The 23,372-nt window shown below is 43.7% G+C and overlaps 1 protein-coding gene across 1 annotated transcript in view; it reads left to right on the plus strand.

The window, feature by feature from the left end:
* The first annotated feature begins 884 nt into the window (after nucleotides 1-884).
* Nucleotides 885-23,372, plus strand: part of DBT (dihydrolipoamide branched chain transacylase E2) — a 29,335-nt gene continuing 6,847 nt past the window's right edge. The window contains exons 1-7 of the mRNA XM_032218743.1: nucleotides 885-962; nucleotides 8,791-8,914; nucleotides 12,154-12,229; nucleotides 14,077-14,258; nucleotides 16,775-16,902; nucleotides 18,565-18,805; nucleotides 21,303-21,469. Coding sequence (XP_032074634.1) covers nucleotides 912-962; nucleotides 8,791-8,914; nucleotides 12,154-12,229; nucleotides 14,077-14,258; nucleotides 16,775-16,902; nucleotides 18,565-18,805; nucleotides 21,303-21,469 — 969 coding nt within the window. The 5' untranslated portion in view covers nucleotides 885-911. The remainder of the gene's footprint in view (nucleotides 963-8,790; nucleotides 8,915-12,153; nucleotides 12,230-14,076; nucleotides 14,259-16,774; nucleotides 16,903-18,564; nucleotides 18,806-21,302; nucleotides 21,470-23,372) is intronic.

Here is a 23,372-nt window from a genome sequence, read left to right on the forward strand (position 1 = left end):
GATAACAGATTCACACAGAGAGATAGAGGTAGAGGTAGATAGATTAGAGAGAGAGAGAGAAAGAGAGAGAGATGATAGAGAGATAGATAGAGAACGCACACAGATTAGAAAGATAATTGATAGACAGATTCACACAGAGAGATAGATAGATATAGATAGATAGATATAGAGATAGATAGAGAACACACACAGATTAGAAAGATAATTGATAGACACGTACACACAGAGAAAAATTACATAGGTAATTGATAGATAACATAGAGATTAGATAATTGATAGACAGATAGATACACATACAGACAGAGGAGGGGGGGTAGGTAAGTAAGTAAAGATAGGCAGGTAGAGAGATAGATACTGCCTCTAAGGATACGGACTAAGAAACCTGTATAGCCTGAAAGCTTGCATCCGTTTTATCACATTGTGTATGTGAGATAATATATTCATACACATGCGGAGGGAGAGAAAGACGGCGTGTGTACGTGCATGCAGAGAAATAGACACCTCTCTCTAGGCGACTTCACGGGCAGCAAAGCGACGTCTCGCTCGGTGAAACCTTATCTCCCACCAGGTGAAAGTTGTTGGACCCACCCCTGTTCATTTCCCTTGAGTCCCACGAGGCTTGATTATATCGTCAAGCTTGGGGAATCTCATGAGAACGGTGAGATAATGAGATGACTCCGTTGGCTGTCAACGCTGAGGTTCCCTTCTTGTTATTTTTTTTTTTAACAAAAACCTGGTTATTGAGGGTTGATGTGTTTTTAGAAAGCAAAGCCACACAAGTCATTCATTTTAACCAAAGAAGGCAGCTCCTCGCGTTCTGATTGGTCAGCGGGAGGAAAAGGCGCGATGCGATTGGCTGATCAAGGGGAGGAGTGGGGAAAGGCGTGGGGAAAGTATCTTTCCGGGAGAAGATGGCGGCAACGATCGCATTCAGGAGCAGCTGCAGAGCAGCCGGGCGTTTGGTAAGGAGCAGGGAGCGGTGGGAGAGCTGGAAAAAAAATGGGAGAAGGGGGTACAGGAGACGCTTCGTGGGTCCTGCTTGTTTCCATGTTTCTCTAGAGAAAACAAAACTGAAAGTACAGCATCTACTTCAGTGTTTCTCAACCTTGGCGACTTGAAGTCCCGTGGACTTCAACTCCCAGAATCCCCCAGCCAGCTATGCTATGCTATGCTGGCTGGGGGTTTTGGGAGTTGAAGTCCACGGGACTTCAAGTCGCCAAGGTTGAGAAACACTGATCTACTTGATCCTCTGCCTACTTAACATGAATCGTTGGCCCTGGTCTTTGCGAGATTGCTTTATATCAGTGTTTCTCAACCTTGGCAACTTGAAGATGTCTGGACTTCAACTCCCAGAATCCCCCAGCCAGCTATGCTATGCTATGCTGGCTGGGGGATTCTGGGAGTTGAAGTCCACGGGACTTCAAGTCGCCAAGGTTGAGAAACACTGATCTACTTGATCCTCTGCCTACTTAACAAGTGCATGAATCGTTGGCCCTGGTCTTTGCGAGATTGCTTTATATCAGTGTTTCTCAACCTTGGCACCTTGAAGATGTCTGGACTTCAACTCCCAGAATTCCCCAGCCAGCGAATGCTGGCTGGGGAATTCTGGGAGTTGAAGTCCGGACATCTTCAAGTTGCCAAGGTTGAGAAACACTGCTTTATATGTATTTATTAAGAATTAGCGACCCAGTCAGCACAATGAAAGAGAACTGCCAACTATCCACGGTTTGTGGCCTCTTTACCGTATTCATCCTTCCAGAAATAAGCCTCGATGCATTGCATAAATATAAGTGTCTTTGTGATTTGATATTCCATCCTGCTAATTTCTGTGGTTTTAATGCTAACAAACCTGTAAAACATTTCTATCTTCTATATAGAATTCTATATCCATGCAGTTTTTAAAGTTGCACAGTTTTCATTCGTGGCTGAGATGTTTCCTAACAGCTGTTGGCCTGGAATAATGCAGATTTTTCCCTTCCATGCCACAGATGTGTTAGTTGAAGACACTTTGTCAGAGCTTTTGAAGCAGTTCAGAAGCAGCCCTGGGACTGTCCAGTTCCCACGTTAGCATTTTTGAGAGCTAATAATTCTTTTTTGATCTGGAAACTAAAGCAAAACTGGTTTTCTTTTTGCAACATGCAGTATTGGTTTGGTTTGGTTTATTGGATTTATATGCCGCCCTTCTCCCAAGGACTCAGGGCGGTGTACAACATTAAAAAAAACACATATTACAAAAGTTAAAAAGAATTAAATAGAATATCCCAAACAAACCCAATTTGGATTAACAATAACATTTTTTTAAAAAAAATCGATTAAAATTAACAATGATCAATATTTTGTTTTGTTTTGTTCAGGCCAGGCTGGCTTGCTGGAAAAGCCAACTTTTTAGGGCACGTCGGAAGGACCGGAGGTCGGGAATTATACAAAGCTCCGGGGGCAGCTCATTCCAGAGGGAAGGTGCTCCCACAGAGAAGGCTCTCCTCCTGGGGGTCGCTAGCCGACACTGTCTGGCCGACGGCACCCTGAGGAGGCCAACTCTGTGGGATCTCACTGGACGGTGGGAGGCTACCGGTGGCAGTAGGTGGTCTCGTAGGTATCCTTGGCCTAAGCCATGGAGCGCTTTAAAGGTCATAATTAGTACCTTGAATCGCACCCGGAAGACAACTGGCAACCAGTGCAGGCAGCCTAAAAGGGGTGTAACATGGGAGCACCTAGGTGCCCCCATGATAACCCGCGCAGCCGCATTCTGGACTAGTTGAAGCCTCCGGGTGCTCTTCAAGGGCAGCCCCATGTAGAGAGCGTTTCAGTAGTCCAGGCGAGAAAGGACAAGGGCATGAGTGACTGTGCACAGAGCATCCCGATCCAGGAAGGGGCGCAACTGACGTACCAGGCGTACCAGTATTACTGAGTTTTAAGAAATCTTGTTCTTGCACAAGAGAAAAACTCACCTTGGCCACATTTTTTGATCATAACACACAGGTTGTTTGTTAATGCACAGGTCTTTCAGGGATGAAGCTGGCTTTGCAACTCCCTTATAAGCAGCTACTCAGGGTTTTTATTTACGTTTTGAGCAATCAGCCTCATATCAGGAGAGTAACTTGGGAGAAGGCTGACATCTCCAGACTGACATACGTATATTCTCAGCCGTGACCCGTCAAAAGCGCGAACGTCATAAACGCGCCGACAACACCGTGGCGCTAAAACCACGATGTCAAAAGCGTGCCGACAGAAGCGCGATTTCATTTAAGGTAAGATTTACAGCTAGGGTTAGGGTTAGGGTTAGGGTTACGTTACAGCGCGCTTCTGTCGGCGCGCTTTAGGGCTAATTAGTCGCTCATTCGTCGCGCGGTTTTGTCACCGCGCTTTAGACACCGCGGTTTAGTCAGGCGCGCTTTTGTTGTGCACGCATTTGTGGTGGAACCATTCTCAGCATGTTTAGATTACTGGAAGAACAGACCACAGTTGATCATTTTTACCTGCTTTTGATGGACTAAACAGTAGAAACAGAACGTTGGAAAGCTCTCCAGTTCCCCAAATTTCCAATCAACATGGTTGTTTCGTTCTAGATCAGGGGTTTTCAGACCTTTTCAGACTACATAACCTATGTTGCCTATAAGCTTCCCGGTTTCTTTTTGCTGAAAGCATATTCTGCTAGATGGTTTTCTGCGTGATCTAAAAACTTGAGTGTTTCTAGTTCAAATGTAAGCATATAGGATTACCTATTATAGCTGCAATTATGGCTCAGTTTCTCTGATTTACAATATCAGTTGTGTACTTCTATCTTTCAGAAGTCTACTTGTAAATAAAATTAGACAACCTGCTAGGTCACTCTTTCAGAGATATTTCCTTACCAAAACAGAGAAATGGAATGATCACTGTTGGGCAAAAATAATGGGAGTGGGAGTGACTTCCAACTTTCTTCTGGCTTCCCCAATGATGTTGATTGTGGAAAGCTGGTAGGGAATGTTGGAAATCCCTTCTCAGATGAACTGCCTTCTATTTTGTAGAGGGGAGGGGAAATAAAGATAACAATGGATCATGAGCAAAACTACCCCCATTCCCCATCCTGGCATGTCCCCAAAGGTTGCCTCCATTCACGAAGGAAGAGAGCTCATCCGTTGGTCTTTGATACCCCGCTCCCAGCCAGGGCGGCCTTGCAAACAGGCATTGCTCTCTCATCCTTCTCTCACCACTCATTGCTGTTAAGACATATCAAATTTTAGCCTCTATGTCAAAGCAGTCAATTACTGCTTGCCTGTTGGGCCTTACTACCAACTGATTGCATGCAGGAGAATGAGGGACACAACCTTCATCTTGGCTTGCGCCATGCAATTTGCAGGCTTCTGGGAAATGTAGTCAGAAGATAACAGTCTTTTGAAGCAGCTTCAACCTTCCAAATTCCATTCCCACTGGAGTCATGACATTCTGTAAATTAGCCTATTTGAGTTATCTTGCTTCCATAATTATACAGATTAACAGAGTTGGAAGGGACCTTGTAGGTCATCTAATCCAACCCCCTGCCCAAGCAGGGGACCCTACATCATTTCTGACAAGTGGCTTCCAGTAATGTACAACTTCCGAAGGCAAGCTGTTTCATTGGTTGGTTGTTCTCACTGTCAGAAAACTTATCCTTATTTCTAGGTTGAATCTCTCCTTGATCAATTTCCATCCATTGTTCCTCGTCTGGCCTTTGGGTTCTTTGGAAATGGTTGCCTTATATCTTCCAGTTTTGTCCAAATTCTAGTTACAAACAGACACGAGATTTATAGTAGTATATAGAAGAGGTTTGAGGACTATAATGGTTTACAGATCTGAAAAGGATCCAAGGTCTGGTAGTCCTTTTGTGTGAATAAACAGAAGTTTGCAGTTCTGATTACTTTCTGTATTATGTCTTGGATTGCCAGATGAACAATCTTGGATTATTAATTCTCTGCCTTTGAGAAAACATTCTTGATATCAACTTCTATCCTTGAGCGACATCTTTACAAGGCTTCTTTTTATATATAATTGTGAGTTCCTTTATACCAATTTTGATTTTCATATTTGCTAGATGTAAATTAGATGTACACTAGGTGTAGATTGCCTGCCCAAATGACATTGAAATTCTTTTAGTCACCCTGGCTGACTTACAGTAATCTTTTTAGGTAGAAGGTAACCTTGAGCTTCATATCAGAACATTAGCTGCATATCAGAACATTCAATAAACAGTTCAAAGGGACTTACAAAGCAGACGTTAGACTTACAAAGCAGACATTGGTCATATCTAACCACAATCATCATATAATCCTCCTCCCGATACTTTATCATCTGATTTGGGAAGATATCTCTACTTATTTTGAGCACTTTATTTATCTGAAGCTCTTATTTCATTAAGCATATATATAACCGTGACCCGCCAAAACCGTGGAGGACAAAATCGCGCTCAACGAAAGCGCGCATGTGACGTCATCACAGGGCGATGAATTTTATTTTTTATAACATTAAAATTAAAGCAAGCCGATTCACATAAAGGTAAGGGTTAGGGTTAGGGTTAGGTTTAGAGCGTTAGGGTTACGTTTAGCGTTAGGTTAAGGGTTAGCGTTAGGTTTAGCGTTACGTTAACGGTTAGGTTTAGGGTTAGATTTAGGGTTAGGTTAAGGGTTAGGTTTAGGGTTAGGTTTGGGGGGGTTAGGGTAAGGTTTTCGCTTTTTTTTTACATTTTTCGATCACAGCGCGATGTTTTCGTCGCACTGTGATGACGTCAAATGCGCGCTTTCGTCGAGCGTGATTTTGTCCTCCGCGGTTTTGTGGTGGAACCATATATAACATGATAGCATTTTAAATTTTGTTCTATTTTAAATCAAGCAGCAGGCAAATTTCCTTCCTTCCTTGCTCACTTTTTCACAGATTCTGTGAAAATATGAACTCCTGTTAAGAATGAGTTAATTCACAATTACTTATTCCGTGACATCGTCCATAAATTCAGGTACTCTTGCGTACGGAACTTGGGTCAATCCTATATTCAGCAAGCCATGTTCAAGGACGAAATAAAGAATCTCGTCTTTTTTGCATGAATCAAAATGATGCTTAAGTTATGTGAAATTGTGGCAGTATACATTTGATACCCTAAACATTTGCAGCAGTTTGAGGTTTCAGAGCAACATCCTATCTGAGCGATGTTCAGTACCAGATTTTGAATCAAAGGTGCTCCAGTACTAGGGCCCTCCTGCTCTCCAGAATGGAAGATTGGAAACAGGGCTGAAAGTTGTCTTAACACTGGTTCCACTACAAGGAATAACATGACTCTAATATAAGAACCCTCAAGGACTCTTGTCTACTTCCTTGGGGCTTATAGGCTCAAATTCATCTCAGATAATAAAATAGCAATAGCACTTAGACTTATATATGGCTTCATAGTGCTTTACAGCACTCTCTAAGTGGTTTACAGAGTCAGCATATTGCCCTCAACAATCTGGGTCCTCATTTTACTGACCTTGGAAGAATGGAAGGCTGAATCAATCTTGATCCTGGTGAGATTCGATCTGCCAAATTGCTGTGTTTAAACCACTAAATGCACTAAACTGTCTGCAGTTACAAACTGCTTTTTTTTTTTTACTGATTCGTATCTTTTTAAAAAAAAAAAAAAAAAAGACTCAAAAAGTTTTTCTCAGTTTCCCAAGAACTTTGTATAGTTTTTTTCTGGAAAGAGTATGGAAGTGGCTACCCATCCTTTTTGTAGGCGAACTTTTCAAATCTCCCTATGAAATTTAACACCTTTTAAGTTTTCTTATGGTTTTTTAAGTAGTGACATTGTTCAAGGTTACCTAGCTGTTCTACCTGCGTTTGATATTTTCTACATACATAAATGAAGTTTATTTGAAACATGGCTGATAACCAATGAATTTGGGAAGTCACTTTATAAACGTATATAATAATTCCACTGAATTCCACTATGAAATAGGACTTATATAAAATGCCAGAGCAGCTAATCTCAACAAAAGCATTAGCAATAAACATAACCTTGCTGTGTAAATCTACATGTATATAAAAATACAGTATATATTTTCATTCAAAATATGTGAAGAACTTAAATCTTCACATGCTATATTTTGGCTATGGATATATATATATATATATATATATATATATATGTATATGTATATGTATATGTATATGTATATGTATATGTATATGTATATGTATATGTATATGTATATGTATATGTATATGTATATGTATGTATATATGTGTGTGTGTAGTATTTGTGCTGATAAATAAATAAAGGGAGACTAGTATAGATCTATTTCAAGCTATTTAGCTCTCATCAGCTAGCCATACCCTTACTGGGATTAGAACCTGTAAACCAATAAATTTATTTTCAAAACAAACATACAAATCCTCCTTCTTTACATACTGTAGAAAGTGTATCAGTTGGTTACAAAAGGCTTTTGTGCATCTCTTCCACCATCATCAAATATAATTCATATTAATTCTAATATTTTAACTCAGATATTTATTATATTACCATGGGCTGCTGTGGGTTTGCACAGGTTTGGGCGATCATCTAGCGAAGATTCTGCCCAATTCAATGAACCTGCAAATCCCATCCCTGGCTGGTGGCAGCTCCTGCTGAGCCACAACAGATATGTATCCCCTTAAACATGTTAATTAAAGGTTCATAAAGAATAGCTGCCATGTTAAGTACATTAGGATTTCTTTAATAGAAAGAATGAAACAAAGATTTTAAGTTGACCCTGGCATCTGCAAATCTTTCTGTGTAAGATGTAGGTGGCATTAATACCGTATCTCTGATGAACATTGATTATAAGGTTGCTGTCCTTTCAGCACTGGAACCTTATATATGAATACATCCTAAGGTGGACCAATTTTGAAGAACAGAAATTTACTTTTGTGTCTCTACCAGATGCTGGATTTTGTGTTAGAGCAGCAGAATAGGATAGTAGCAGTGGTGGGTTTCAAAAATTGTTGGAACCTACTCTGTGGGTGTGGCCTCCTTTGTGGGAGTGGCTTGCCACCCATGTGACCGGATGGGAGTGGCTTGCCACCCATGTGACCGGATATGAAGATGCCGACGACACTTGTCAGAACCACCTTAAATTACCTCACACACAGCACTGGCCTGCATAAGAATAGGATGTAAACCTCTTTTTTAAAAGGCATCTTTGGTTTGCGTTAAAACAACTTCAACACTCGCAATGTTCTGATTGCACCACAAACGCAGTAGTCATCCTTACCTTTCCCAGAGGCCCTGAGTTTTATAAATATGAGCTTGATAGTGTAGAATAATCATATCCAAGGACCAGTGGTGGGTTTCAAAAAATTTTGGGACCTCTTCTGTAGGTGTGGCCTGCTTTCCGGGTCCACTGGTGGAACCTCTTCTAACCGGTTCGGTAGATTTGACGAACCGGTTCTACCGAATAGGTGCGAACTGGTAATAATAATGCTTGTGAAACAAATGCATGCCATTTGAAGAATTAAAAATCCTATACTGTGGCTGCACTTTTTTTCTTTGATAATGAAATGCAAAAAAGAATAAGAAAAATAATTTCTTTTATAACTTCTCACAAGCCCTTGATACGGCAGTAAATCCCTTTCTCTCAAAGTGAATCGTCATTAATGGTGAGAGAGATTTTAAAAAAACCATGTGGTACGTCTGCTAATTTGGGCCTCAATTTGAAAAAAAAACAAGTTTTCTTTTTGTACTTCTTGCAAATTAAAAGGAGTATGTGGAGAATTAAAAAAAATACCTTTATGTTTTTACATTTTTAATTTTTTTTCCCCCTTGGCCAGCTCTGCATTCATCAGATAAGACTACACAGTAACTTTTGTTTGCGAAAGCAAAAATACATTTCTAAGTTTGAGAAGACGTTATGGCGGTGTCAACATCAGCATCGATTTTTTAGAACAACCGCTGGTAAGTTTCCTGCATGTTCAAATTAGTTAATATTTTTTTCCCCCTTACATGTCATTTGTTCTATCAATTCCAGAGAAAGGGAGGCAAAGAATGAAAGATTCAGGCTTTTGAAATCTGAGTGTTTCCCAGGCTCTCAAATACAGGCAGTCCTCAACTTAAAAAACAGTTCATTTAGTGAACCATTCAAAAGTTATAACGGCAATGAAAAAAGTGACTTATGACCATTTTAGACACTTACGACCGTTGTATTATCTCCATGGCCACGTTATCAACATTCAGATGCTTGGCAAATGGTTCTTTTTTTTTTTTTTTTTAAATATAGTTTTTATTAAACATTATTACCTTTAAAAACAGGGGAAAAAAATACAACAACATAAGAAAAGACAAAACATACATAGCAATACAAAGTAAATATACAGCCTTTTGTATCGGCATTCATTAGTTATACATTTTTTTTTAAGCGTAGAACATACAGATTCAAATACAATTTTAAACATACAACCCCCCCTCCCCTCCCCCCTGTGGTGACAGTCATTCACAGCCCAACTTTTTTCTTTCCTTCCTCATTGTTAGGTCTCTAAGCCACATCTTCTCATTACAAAGTTGAGGGATCTATTACAATACCCATGTTCACTTTTAACTTTCCCCATTTTAAGTCCCTGCTGTTCTCCTTGTCGCCCACATATACCATAAGTTCCAGCTAAGATAATGTTCCGTTTCTCCTTCTCGCAAATGGTTCTTATTAATGACTGTTGCAGTGTCCTGGGGTCATATGATCTGCTTTTGTCATCTTCTGACAAGTAAGGTTAGTGGGGAATCCAAGATCACTTAACAACCATTAACTCAACAAATGCAATGATTCGTATAATAACTGTGGCAAGAAGAATCTTAAAATGGGGCAAAACTCACCAAATGTTTCACTTCGCAGCATACATTTTCCCCTCAATTGTGGTCATAACTTGAGGACTACCTGTACAATCTACTATTCGGGAGATATGAGACCCCGTGAATGCATTCAGACAATTGTTTACCATCTTTCCTTTTAATTGATCATGCAGTTCATCATGTACACGAATGGTCTCCAACCTTGGCAACTTTAAGACCTGTGGACTTCAACTCCCAGAGTTCTTCAGCCTGCTGGCTGAGGAACTCTGGGAGTTGAAGTCCACAAGTCTTAAAGTTGCCAAGGTTAGAGACCACTCATGTACATGACATCCAAGCCATTGATAATTAGTTTTCTATTCCCAAGCAGTGTAGAAATTGGAGAATTCAGAGCTCATGAGCTATTATTCCCTGATTTGGAGTAAAATCAGAAACTACTGAATCGGGGACTCTGGCTGCTTTCGTGTAAAAGGATATAAATGTCATCCAAGCCCATGTTCATTAGCCTGGTTTATAACGATAATGTATAAATGAATATAGCCCTGCCTTCGTTGAGATAAAGTCTTAGAAAATTTGTCAATAGCAATAGCAGTTAGACTTATATACCGCTTCATATTTAGTTGTAGTTGTAGTTTATTAGTCTTGTATGCCGCCCGCTCCCGAAGGACTCCGGGTGGCTTACAGTAAAAAAAGGGGTAAAGGGAATAAATAAGACAGACAACAATTTAAAAATACAACAACATTCATAGTTGCCGTGGGGCTGGATACTTCAACAGCCCCCGGCCTGCCGGAGTAGCCAGGACTTAGTGGCTATATGGAAGGCCTGGAGGGTCTTAAGGGTCCGGATCTCCACGGGGAGCTCGTTCCAGAGGGCCGGAGCTGCAACAGAGAAAGCTCTTCCCCGGGGGGTGGCCAGCCGATATTGGCTGGCAGATGGAATCCGGAGAAGGCCTAGTCTGTGCGATCGAATCGGTCTTTGGGAGGTAATTGGCAGGAGGCGGTCTCTCAGGTATCCAAGTCCGATGCCATGAAGGGCTTTCGGCCCTCTCTAAGCGGTTTACAGAGTCAGCATATCGCCCCCAACAATCCGGGTCCTCATTTTACCCACCTCGGAAGGATGGAAGGCTGAGTCAACCTGAGTCAAAGGAATGTCACATTTAACACAAGAGAATTTAAACTCCATAGGTTTTGATTTTCAAGTACAGGGAAAGTAGCCCAGTATGCATTTGCAGAGATAGCTTCACTTATCATTCACACAATTCTTGCTTAAAATGCCAATTAATGACTTGATTATATGCATCAACGTGCGTTCAACTCTTAGTGACCATATAGATAGCTTTTCTTCATGCCATCTGTCCCTAACCTGGTCTCTTCCAATGGCGCCCCTATCGCTACTATATCTGAGTTCATTTGTCTTGCTGCTGGTTGTTCTTGTTCTTCTTTTTTCCTTCCACCCTTCCCAGCATTGGAGCCTTCTCCAGAGAGCTGGATCTCCCCATAATGTGTCAAAAGAATAGCAATAGCAGTTAGACTTATATACCGCTTCATAGGGCTTTCAGCCCTCTCTAAGCCGGTTTACAGAGTCAGCATATTGCCCCTAACAACAATCCGGGTCCTCATTTTACCCACCTCGGAAGGATGGAAGGCTGAGTCAACCTTGAGCCGGTGAGATTAGAACCGCTGAACTGCAGATAACAGTCAGCTGAAGTGGCCTGCAGTACTGCACCCTAACCACTGCGCCACCTTGGAAGATATGAAGATTGCAAACTCTTATTTTTATGACAGTGCTGGGTCAAGAAACCAAGATCACCTACCCATAAAACATGTTGCTTTCACCAATCCTTTGTCTACAGATAGCCTAAATATTAACATTTCCTGATTTTTGAAGTTGAGCCTGCATTCTGTTCACATCTGCTGATGACTAGTTAGCTTCAGCTGCAGGACTTCACAGTCAAAAATCCATGCAGACAATGAACTTCTGCATCTATTGTAATTTTCCTCTTTTCCTCTGCATTTTAGATGGAATAACAGAGTTGGAAGGGACCTTGGAGGTCTTCTAGTCCACCCCCCCCCCCCCCCCTGCCTAGGCAGGAAACCCTACACCACTTCAGACAAACGGTTGTTCAACATCTTCTTAAAAACTTCCAGTGTTGGAGCATTCACAACTTCTGGAGACAAATTTATTCCACTGATTAAATGTCAGGAAATTTATCCTCAGTTCTCCTCATTTTAGTTTTTAAGGATTCTGATTTGACTGCCTGTAGCTTGAACTACTTCATCTCTTCTAAATTTTATTTAGTACTGCTTTTTTTAGATATTTTCCTTTGTTTTAACCATTTTCCTTCTTTGTCTTCAAGCTTCACATGGCCAGATTGTTCAGTTCAAGCTGTCTGATATTGGAGAAGGGATCACAGAAGTGACAGTGAAAGAGTGGTAAGTTTAAATTGTGTGTCTCTTCAGACCAGTTTCCTAACTAAAAAAAAGTTTACTTTTTGAAAAGATGAAATAGGGAAGAAAAAATATAGAGCCGAGGTGGCGCAGTGGTTAAATGCAGCACTGCAGGCTACTTCAGCTGACTGCAATTCAGCAGTTGGGCTGTTCAAATCTCACCGGCTCAGGGTTGACTCAGCCTTCCATCCTTCCGAGGTGGGTAAAATGAGGACCCGGATTGTTGTTGGGGGCAATATGCTGACTCTTTAAACCGCTTAGAGAGGGCTGAAAGCCCTATGAAGCGGTATATAAGTCTAACTGCTATTGCTATTGCTAAAATATTTTAATTCTAAGAAGGCAATAGAGCAGTGATGGTGAATCTTTTTCAGTTGGAATGGCCCAAGCGCACAAAAGTGCACGCCCGCACCTCCAAAATGTAATGCGCAACCCACCCCCATGGATGCACGTGTGACTCCCCCTCCATGTGCCCTGCCCCCCCTGCATGCGCGGCAGAGAACCGAAGACCAGCTGGCCAGCGGGAGGCACGCACACGTGCGTGGCACATCTAAACTGGGGTGACGGCTTGCGTGCCATCAGAGAGGGCATTGCGTGCCACCTCTGGCAGGTGTGCCATGGGTTCGCTATCACAGATATAGGGATAATGTCCTGTTATTAGCCATCATTATTTTATATTTGGTGCAATCAAAGCATTGAGAATAGGGCTTATTTTTCTGTGTGAAGAAATGTCCTCATATTTTTCAAAGAGTTTATTTCCCTGCCTTAACATCTCTGTTGAAATTATTTGGTTTATATATTACTTACTCTCTTGATTTCTGGACTCTACGTTAGCAATAACACTTAGACGTATATACCGCTCCATAGTGCCTTATAGCACTCCCCAAACAGTTTACAATGTTGGCATATTTCCCCCAACAATCTAGGTCCTAACCGACCTCAGAAGGATGGGAGATGAGTCAACCTTGAGCCTGTCGGGATCAAACTCCAGATTGTGGGTAAAGCTAGCCTGCAATGCTGCATTCTAACCACTGCGCCACCAGGGCTCATGCAGTTTTCTTAACAGCCATAAGGAAATAGCTGGTTTAACTGTTTAACTGTTTATTAAATTTATAGGCCGCCCAATCCCGGAGGGTTCTGGGCAGCTTACAGAAACAGAAATTAAAAAAGATTAAAAACAGATAAAACATGACAAATTTAAAAAAGACACAACATGCACCGAATCTAAGCGGGGTTGGACCTCAATCCAGAGGTCAACAGCCCCAGGCCTGCCGGAATAGCCAGGTTTTAATAACTTTTCGGAAGGCCATGAGAGTGGGTAGGGTCCGGATTTCTGGGGGTAGCTCATTCCATAGGGCCAGAGTGGCAACAGAGAAGGCCCTCCCCCGAGGCATCACCAGCCGGCTTTGTCCAGCTGAAGGCACCCGGAGAAGGCCCATCCTGTGCGATGTTATCGGTCTTAGGGAGGTGTGCGGCAGAAGACAGTCTCATAGATATCTGGGTCCTAGGCCATGTAGGGCTTTAAAGGTGATAACCAGCATCTTGAATCGTACTCGGAGACCAATAGGAAGCCAGTGCAGCTCGCAGAGGATAGGTGTAGTGTGGGTGTACCTAGGTACACCCAGTATCGCTCGCGCGGCTGCATTCTGGACTAATTGTTGACTTCTTCTTGGATGCTACTCTAGAGCTTGCTTGTGGTCTCCCATCTAAGTACCAGATTAACCTGGTTACCTTCCAGAACAGGTTGATTACCTGCGGAGATCTTACGAAAGCTATTTTTGGAGATCAGATTTATCCTTGTGTATATCACAAGACTTTCCCCCCCCTTTTTTCAGGTATGTAAAAGAAGGTGATGTTGTGTCTCAGTTTGATAGCATCTGTGAAGTACAAAGTGATAAAGCCTCGGTCACAATCAGCAGCCGTTATGATGGAATCATTAGAAAACTCCATTATGGGTTGGATGAAATTGCCCAGGTGGGGAAACCACTGGTGGATATAGAAACAGCTACTGTAAAAGGTAATATTGGTTTCTTTTCCTTGCTGAGTCAGGATGTTACCATGTAATCAACAGCGTTGAATATGATTTGTGATGTGGCCCAGCAGGTGCTGTTGGAGCTGCCACCAGACTCCGACAGCGAGGGGCCCTATGAGTCGGCTTTGGAGGATGTGGAGGACCCTGGACAGGGTTCCGACTCCGAGCAGGGCGCAGAGAGGCTGGTTGGCCACCAGGAGGCGCCTGAGCCTTGGACCAGTGGGGAGGAGACAAGGGAGAGTGAGCCGGAGGCCAGTAGTGAGTTGTTCCTGGATGCCCGGCACCGGAGAGCTAATAGGCGTCAGGAACAGTTGCGCAAGTACAGGAGGTAATTGCACTCAGCTGGTGGTCATTAGGCTCCTCTCCAGACTATAAAAAGACTGCTTGGGCACACGCCCCTCTTGCAGAAGTCAACACAGGAACGAATGTTGGAGAACATTATTGTGAGCTTGGCAGGTTGGCTTGCTGCCAGGGCAATCCCCTTCGGGGAAAAGGGTGGCATAGAAATTTAATAAATTCAATTCAATTCAATAATAAATTCAATTTAATAAATTCAAATTCAAATTCAATTATCTGTGCTGGATTGCTGCCAGGGCTTATCTGTGCCGGTTTGCTGCCAAGGACCTGCCTGTCTGTTAATAAATTGCATAAAGTATCTTTGGCTCAGAGTGTCCTTTGGTGTGGAATGAGGGGGGTCAGAACACATATCTTATACTATTATTTTGATCAAATGTGATAGGACAATGATGGCTAACCTTTTCAACACTGAGTGCCAAAACTGGAGCGCATGTGCTGGAGCACCAGAACCCGGAAGAGAGTAGCTGGCCAGTGCGCTTGCGCGTGGCGGCCAGCTGCTCTCTTCTGGGTTCAGCGGGTTTGCACAAAGACCAGCTGGCTGGCATGCATGCATGCAGAGGAACTCAGAAGAGCACCTGCCCGCCGCATGCATGCACGCTGGACCAGCCAGCCAGTATGCACGTGCACAACAGACTCCAGAAGAGAGTTACTGGCCGGTGCGCTTGTGCGTGGCGGCCAGCTGCTCTTCCAGGTTCAATCGTGCGCATGTGTCCCAGCCAGCTGCTCTTTTCCGGGTTCAGTGGGTTTACACGAAGACCAACTGACCGGCACACATGCGCGCACTGGATCTTGGAAGAGCACCTGCCCGCTGCTGGACCAGCTGGCCAGTACACATGCGTGCAACAGAACCCAGAACAATAGTTGGCAATGGTGCATATGCCCACAGAGAGGGCTCTGCGTGCCACCCGCGTGTCATAGGTTTGCAATCATGGTGATAGGGGCTTCCTTTTTCTTCATACAGCTCAGTCCTGACTTACTTTCCTTCTTTTTGTGAAGTGTGCCAAAGGCTAGAAGCTCCTGCTTTCTTACATTATTGTTCTGACCCCCCTCGTCCTACACCAAAGCACGCCGAGAAAAAGATACTTGAAAGATTGATTAACAAAGAGACTAGACCTTGGCAGCAATCCAGGACAGACTGACCTTGGCAGCAATCCAGCCTGCCAAGACAGCCACGATAGCTTCTCCAGCTCCAATAAATACGTTGATTCCTGCGACGAGCGTGTGGAAAGTCATTCCTTTTATAGCCTTGAGAGGAGCCTAATTACCACCAGCTGAGTTCAATTATCTCCTGTAACTGCGTAACTGTTCTTTACGCCTATTAGCCCTCCGTTGCCGGGCATCCAGGACCAACTCCCTTGTCTCCTCCCCACTGCTCCAATGCATGAATCAGTATCACACTCCCTTGTCTCCTCCCCACTGCTCCAAGGCTTGACTTCGGGAGCACGCTCCCTTTGGCTCTCACCGCTGCTCCTGGCCTCAGGCGCCTTCTGGTGGCCAACCAGCTTCTCTGCGCCCTGCTCGGAGTCGGAACCCTGTCCAGGGTCCTCCACATCCTCCAGAGCCGACTCAGAGGGCTCCTCGCTGTCGGAGTCTGGTGGCAGCTCCAACGGCTCCTGCTGGGCCACAACACATTATTATAACAATTTAATGTTGCCTGTTGAAACCACATAGTTGTTAAAGGTAATAAGTGAATCTGGCACCCCTATTGATTTTGCTTGTCAGAAGGTCACAAAAGGTTGATTACATGACCCCAGGACATTGCAACTCTCATAAATATGAACCAGTTGCCAAGCATCCAAATTTTGACCGTATGACCAAGGGGATGCTACAGCAGTCGTAAGTGTGAAAAATGGTCGTAAATCACTTTTTTTCAAAGCCGTTGTAACTTCAAAACAACTACTAAATGAATAGTTGTAAGTTGAGGATTATTTGTACTTAATATTACTTACTCTTCCTATTTTCTCTAGAACAACAATCCTGTGAGGTGGGTTGGGCTGAGAGGGGAGTGACTGGCCCAAAGTTACCCAACTAGCTCTCATGCCTGAGGTGGGACTAGAACTCCCGGCACCTGGGACCTTTATCACTATACAGAACTGGTTCCACTTCACTTAATCCACATTGTTCATTTTGGGTCCAATCTGCAGCTGTAACTCCTGAAGAAGATGTGGTTGAAACACCAGCCGTGTTCAGTGAAGAACAGATGCACCAGCAAATCAAAGGCCATAAGACTTTAGTAACCCCTGCTGTTCGCCGCCTTGCTATGGAAAACAATGTAGGTTTTGCTTTTAAATTAGTGAATCAAGGGTTCTTGCAGTTGATGTACCATTTGTATTGTAAATATGTAGCACGTGTACATTTACCTACATGCCAAAATCATCACTGATTGGAGAAACTAACTATAAACTTTAAGATTTGGTAATTACGGTAACTACAGAGGGCTGCTCCGGCCCTCTGGAACGAGCTCCCCGTGGAGATTCGGACCCTCACCACCCTCCAGGCTTTCCGCACAGCCTTAAAAACCTGGCTGTTCCAACAGGCCTGGGGCTGATGAGTTCCTGTCCCCGCTCGAATGGTGTGCCTGTTGATTGTTTTTAAAATTGTGGTGTTATGTTGTCCGTTGTCTTTCTTTTTTTTTTCCTGTTTGTACCCCCCCCCCCCCTGATTTGGTTGTGAGCCGCCCTGAGTCCCTCTGGGAAAAGGGTGGCATAGAAATACAATAAAATCGAAATCGAATTGAAATTGGTATTTTTTGGAGTATAAGACACACCTTTTTCCCTCAAAAAAGAGGGTGAAAATCTTGATGGGTTTTATACACTGAATACAGCATTTTTGGCCTACCAAAACCCCGCCCTCTTTGCAAAAATGGACGTGCAGAGGGTTTGGGAGGCTTCCAAAGGGCTCCTGAGGGCTGGGGAGGGCCGTTTTTGCCCCAGCCCCCAAGAGCACTCTACAAGCCTCTCAAACCCTGCATGCCCCTTTTTTTTTGTTTGGCAAAAAAACAGCAAAAAACGGGGCGTTTCTTGCTCATTTTTGGGTCTCTCCAGCCCCCAGGAGCACTCTACAAGCCTCCCAAAACTCTGTGCAAGGCGTGCAGAGGGTTTGGAAAGCCTGCAGAATGCAAAAACTTTAAAAAAAACAAACAAATTACCTCTTCAAAATCGTGGTGCGTCTTATACTCCGGTGCATCTTATAATCCGAAAAAATATGGTACTTTATAAATGAAAGGTTTTGCTCCATAAGCGATCCAATCATATGCTTGCCTCTTTAAAAGCCCTGGTCTACTGCAGTGGTGGGATTAATTTTGTTTTTTTTTACTACGGGTTCTGTGGGCGCGGTGTGGTGGGTTCACCGACAAAAGCGCGCCCGACAAAAGCGCGCCCGATGAAACCGTGTCGAGAAAACTGCGAGTTCTGAACCGTGCCGACGAATGAGCGCAGAAACGCGCCAACAATAGCGTGCCGACAGAAGTGCGCTCTAAACCTAACCCTAAACCTAACCCTGAACCTAACCGTGAACCTAACCCTAACCGTGAACCTAACCCTAAACCTAAACCTAACCCTGAACCTCACCCTAAACCTAAACCTGAACCTAAACCTAACCCTGAACCTAACCCTTACCTTAACTTAAATTACACTTCTGTTGGCGCGCTGTTGTTGGCGTGCTGTTGTAAGCGCATTGATGATGTGGTTTTCGCGCCGCGGTTTCGTCAGCACACTTTTGTCATGCGCGCATTTGTCGGGTCACGGCGTGGTGGACATGGCAGGGGAAGGATACTGTAAAATCCCCATCCCTTCCCCACTCCACTAACCTGCTTTCCAGCTCCGTTCAGTGCAGGGCAACAGAAGAAGACCCAGCCGATCAGCTGGGACTGGTTATGAAGTTCAACTGGGATGGCTACATCACTATGAATTGTTGGCTGTCCTGTGTCTTTCAGATAAAGCTGAGTGAAGTTGTTGGAACAGGGAAAGACAACCGTATTCTCAAAGAAGACATTCTTAACTACTTAGCCAAGCAGACTGGAGCAATTTTACCTCCGTCACCGAAGCCTGAGATCACTGCACCTTCCTCAAAACCAGATCTTGCTGAAGACACATCAAAAGAGAAAGCTGCAAGAATTGTAACGCCACTTTCTAAACCCATAATCCCAGCGAAAGATCGAACAATGGCCTTATCTGGTAAAGAGTAGGGAAAAGTAATTTTAATAGCGTGTGTGAAACACTTATAAATGACAACTACAAAATGCTATTACTACATTTGTGATCTGGGGCATTCCACACCTGTCTCTCTTATGTTGAGGTGTTATTGTCAGAATTGTAGTAGAACCACTAAAATAGGTGTTCATATCCCCTCTAGCTGTTGGTATTGATTGGGTGAGTTTTCCTGACAATCAGTATTATTTTCAGAAATGTGGTGAAACTTCACTGATCCACACCAACAATTAGAGAGAATCCAAGCAATGTTTATTAGTTCCAAAACTAGCAGATTGCAATGGGCCATTAGTCTCTTGCACCCAAATAAGCCCAAGAGCAAGAAGTATAAAGTTACATAGATCTTCTAAAGAATGTTGATTGAGGGCACTTCAAACATAGGTTAGTGTTGTGGCCCAGCAGGAGCCATTGGAGCTGCCACCAGACTCTGACAGCGAGGGGCCCTATGAGTCGGCTCTGGAGGATGTGGAGGACCCTGGACAGGGTTCCGACTCTGAGCAGGACGCAGAGAGACTGGTTGGCCACCAGGTGGCGCCTGAGCCTTGGACCAGTGGGGAGGAGATAAGGTGATCCAGAAACCACCTGTGAGTTGTTCCGGGATGCACGCCGTCGAAGGGCTGCTCGCCAGGAACAACTACGTAATTACAGGAGATAATTACGCTCAGCTGATGCTCATTAAGCTCCTCTCCAGATTATAAAAGAGACTGCTTGTGCCACGCCCTTCTTGCAGAAGTCAACGTTAAGGACTAACGATAAACAAACTTGGCAGGCTGGAGTTTGTTTGCATTGCTGCCAAGGGTTGTAGGACTTGCTGCCAAAGTGCTTATCTCTTTGTTGATTTGGCTTTCAGCCAAGGAGAGTCTGGACTTATTAAAAAACATTCTCATTTACGTTTGTCTCGGCTTTCGTTCCTGGACGGAGGAGGGGGTGGGTCAGAACAGGTTAGTAAGCCACCCCAATTGAAAGAATTGGTTAACAATTAATAAGCAAACGAAGCAACTACAAAGGTAAATCTGGGCATTCTTCATGGTGCAGAAATATTACAGGCACAGACTTTGGAAGATATCATAGTAGCTTTGATGTATTGCTTGTTCCAAGATACTAATTATTGTTCTAACTATAGAATCCATTATAAACTTATAGGCACAAAGTGGCACAGTAAATAAGTTTCCATTCTTAAAAAGTATTATATGAGAAATATAGAAACAGATATATAGATATAGATATAGATAGATGCATAATATCTATACTATAGTGCTAAAAGTAAGCACATGATTCAGTGGTGGGTTGCAGGTGGTACGTCCCGGTACGGGCGTACCGACGCCTGCACGGAGCCCCGGGAACCATTCCTGTACGGTGCTCCAGAGGGCCCACCCGCCCGCCCATGCTCCTTAGCTGTATTTGAGCTCTTTGGTGCTTCCGCACAGGTTTACGGAGTGCCCGGCGCCTGCGCGACACTCCGCCGAGCAGCTGGAGCGTTGCAGAGGCGTCACAAGAGGTAAGGATGCATGCATGCGCGCGCTGCGCATGTTCATGTGGACACCGGGCCCTGTTACACCGTACCGGTTGCAACGGGAACCGGAACCCACCAATGATATGATTACATAATTACATCAATCTAAGTTCCAGATTTCCCCTCAATAAATACAGAAATGCAGCTGGTAGTTCAGTCTAATAGATTGAATCTGGGTCCTGATAAATGTACAGATTGCAATGCAGATCATTGTTTTAGGAAAATGAATGTTGAACCTGATCAAGATTGCTAACTAGCCCCGTGGTTTTGTTTTTTATCTCTTAGATTGTTTTTCGGAATTATTTCTCAAATTTAGAAGCCAACATTTTTCTATGTAATTTTACAGAATTAGTTGGATTATTTTCTTGATTCTTGGAAAATTAATATGAGAAACTTCTGGGGATTCCTGGATTGCAGTAATAATATCTTAGTGTCCATCATTCTAATTTTGCTAGAGAACAACCTTCTGTTGCAACAAGACTGGGTGTTACATTATTCATTTTAACTGCTTCTGCCTAACTCACTGGTGGTGGTGTGGAGTCTGAAGGACTCAACTATAATTTCAGGCCATGAAAGCTATCATACAGAGTTATGAGAAGTATAAATGCAGGGACACACATTCCTAAAAATATCCCACCCAAATCCTGATGACTTTCCATAGCTATTGACTGTCTCCGTTGAATGCAGTAGATAAAAACATCTTTAGCAAAGTTAATTCTACAGGATTCCTTTTAGATAACTGACACTTCCTTAAGCATACAGTTTTCCCCCAGATTTTCTCATACATCTGATTGGATAATTATAATATTGCATAACTGATTTTCTCTAATCAATGGTTTTGCTATTGAAAAGAGACTTTTGAAAAAAAACAAAACTCTTATTTTTTTTCCCCAATAACAAAACAACAAGAGCATCACTAATGGTAAATGGTTTCCCTTCTCTGTTTTTTAGGATTTCAGAAGGCAATGGTGAAAACTATGAATGCTGCTTTGAAAATTCCTCACTTCGGTTATTGCGATGAGGTTGACCTCACTCAGCTCATCCAGCTGAGAGAAGACTTGAAACCTTTCGCAAAAGATCGGGGGATCAAACTCACTTTTATGCCCTTCTTTTTAAAGGTGAGTTAAAGGTTGGTTCCACTAGCCATACATTGTGGCACAGGATTATCAAACTTGTCAGGAAACATTCTAGTCCCTTGAATTTTTTTTCATGATGTTGACTAACATGAGTTTGATGAACATCTCAAGGTACAAAGGTTGTCAGAAAGAAGAAAATGGGGCAAACCGGCTTTTATTCTGCATCACTGGTTTGATGCGATTTCATACCTGCTCTTCATAGGCCTTTCAAACATATTCTTTCAAGAGGCATTGGTATTGGTATTGGTATTTTATTATTTGTATGCCGCCCTTCTCTGGGAGGACTCAGGGCGGCGAACAATTCAAAGGGGAAAAAAAGGGGGAACATAAAAGACAAAATACAAATAATAAAAGTAGGCAACAGTCGCACAACCATACATGTCGAGAGGGGAGGGAACTCATCACCCCCAAGCCTGCCGACAAAGCCAGGTTTTGACGGCTTTTTGGAAGGCCTGGAGAGAGGTGAGGGTCCGAATCCCTGCGGGGAGTTCGTTCCAGAGGGCCGGAGCTGCCACAGAGAAGGCCCTCCCCCGGGTAATAGCCAGGTGGCATTGGCTGGTAGATGGCACCCGGAGGATGCCAACCCTGTGAGATCTAATGGGTCTGTGGGAGGTAATTGGCAGCAGGCGGTCTCTCAAGTACCCAGATCCAATACCATGAAGGGCTTTATAAGTTACGACTAGCACCTTGAAGCGTATCCGGAGACTGATCGGCATTGCAGGATGATACTAAAATATAATTGCAATGGGCATATTCTCAGAGTCCAATTAGCATTGATTATAAGTACCATGATCAGATACTTTTCAAAACAACCAGCCAATGTCGGCTGGCAACTCCCCGGGGGAGGGCCTTCTCTGTGGCTGCTCCGGCCCTCTAGAACGATCTCCCCGTTGAGATCCGGACCTTCACCTCCCTTCAGGCTTTCCGCAAAGCAACTAAGACCTGGCTGTTCCGGCAGGCCTGGGGCTGTTGAATCTTCCAGCCCCATCCGAGGTTACGACTGTTGCTGTATTTTTAAATTGTTTGTCTTTTTATTTTATTTTGTACCACCCCCCCCCTCCCCTTCAGATTGTTAACCGCCCTGAGTCTCTCGGGAATAGGGCGGCATACAAACTAAATAAACCTTAAACCTTAAATTCTTATTATCCTAGACAGATTTTCGTAGAAAGATCACTTGATTTCAGTGGAACCACAAAACTAGAATGATCTAGATCAAACTTTCTGACACCAGGGACAGGTTTTGTGGAAGACAGTTTTTTCCACAGACTGGGGAAGGGGTGGGTAGGGTAGGGGTGGAATTGTTCGACATGCAACTTAGATCCGGTGTATGCACAGATGAAGCTTCACTTGCGTGGCCCGGTTTCTGACAGGCCATGGATCAGTACCGGTCCTGGGGGTTCAGGACCCTGATCTAGATACTACAACTCTTTGCAGATCTCTGGAATTTTACTATGGAAGCACAGGAATCATGAAATGGATGAATCACCCAAGCCTCTTTGAAATGCTTGTTTTATAAGATGGGACAGTAGATAGGTGTTGTGGCTTAGCAGGAGCCGTTGGAGCTGCCACCAGACTCCGACAGCGAGGGGCCCTATGAGTCGGCTCTGGAGGATGTGGAGGACCCTGGACAGGGTTTCGACTCTGAGCATGGTGGAGAGAGGCTGGTTTGCCACCAGGAGGCGCCTGAGCCTTGGACCAGTGGGGAGGAGACAAGGGAGAGTGATCCGGATGTCAGCAGTGAGTTGTTCCTGGATGCTTGGCACCGAAGAGCTAGTAGGCGTCAGGAACAGTTGCGCAAGTACAGGAGGTAATTGCACTCAGCTGGTGGTCATTAGGCTCCTCTCCAGACTATAAAAGAACTGCTTGTGCACACGCCCCTCTTGCA

This window comes from Thamnophis elegans, chromosome 5 (genome assembly GCF_009769535.1).
Source record: "Thamnophis elegans isolate rThaEle1 chromosome 5, rThaEle1.pri, whole genome shotgun sequence".
Lineage (NCBI taxonomy): Eukaryota > Metazoa > Chordata > Lepidosauria > Squamata > Colubridae > Thamnophis > Thamnophis elegans.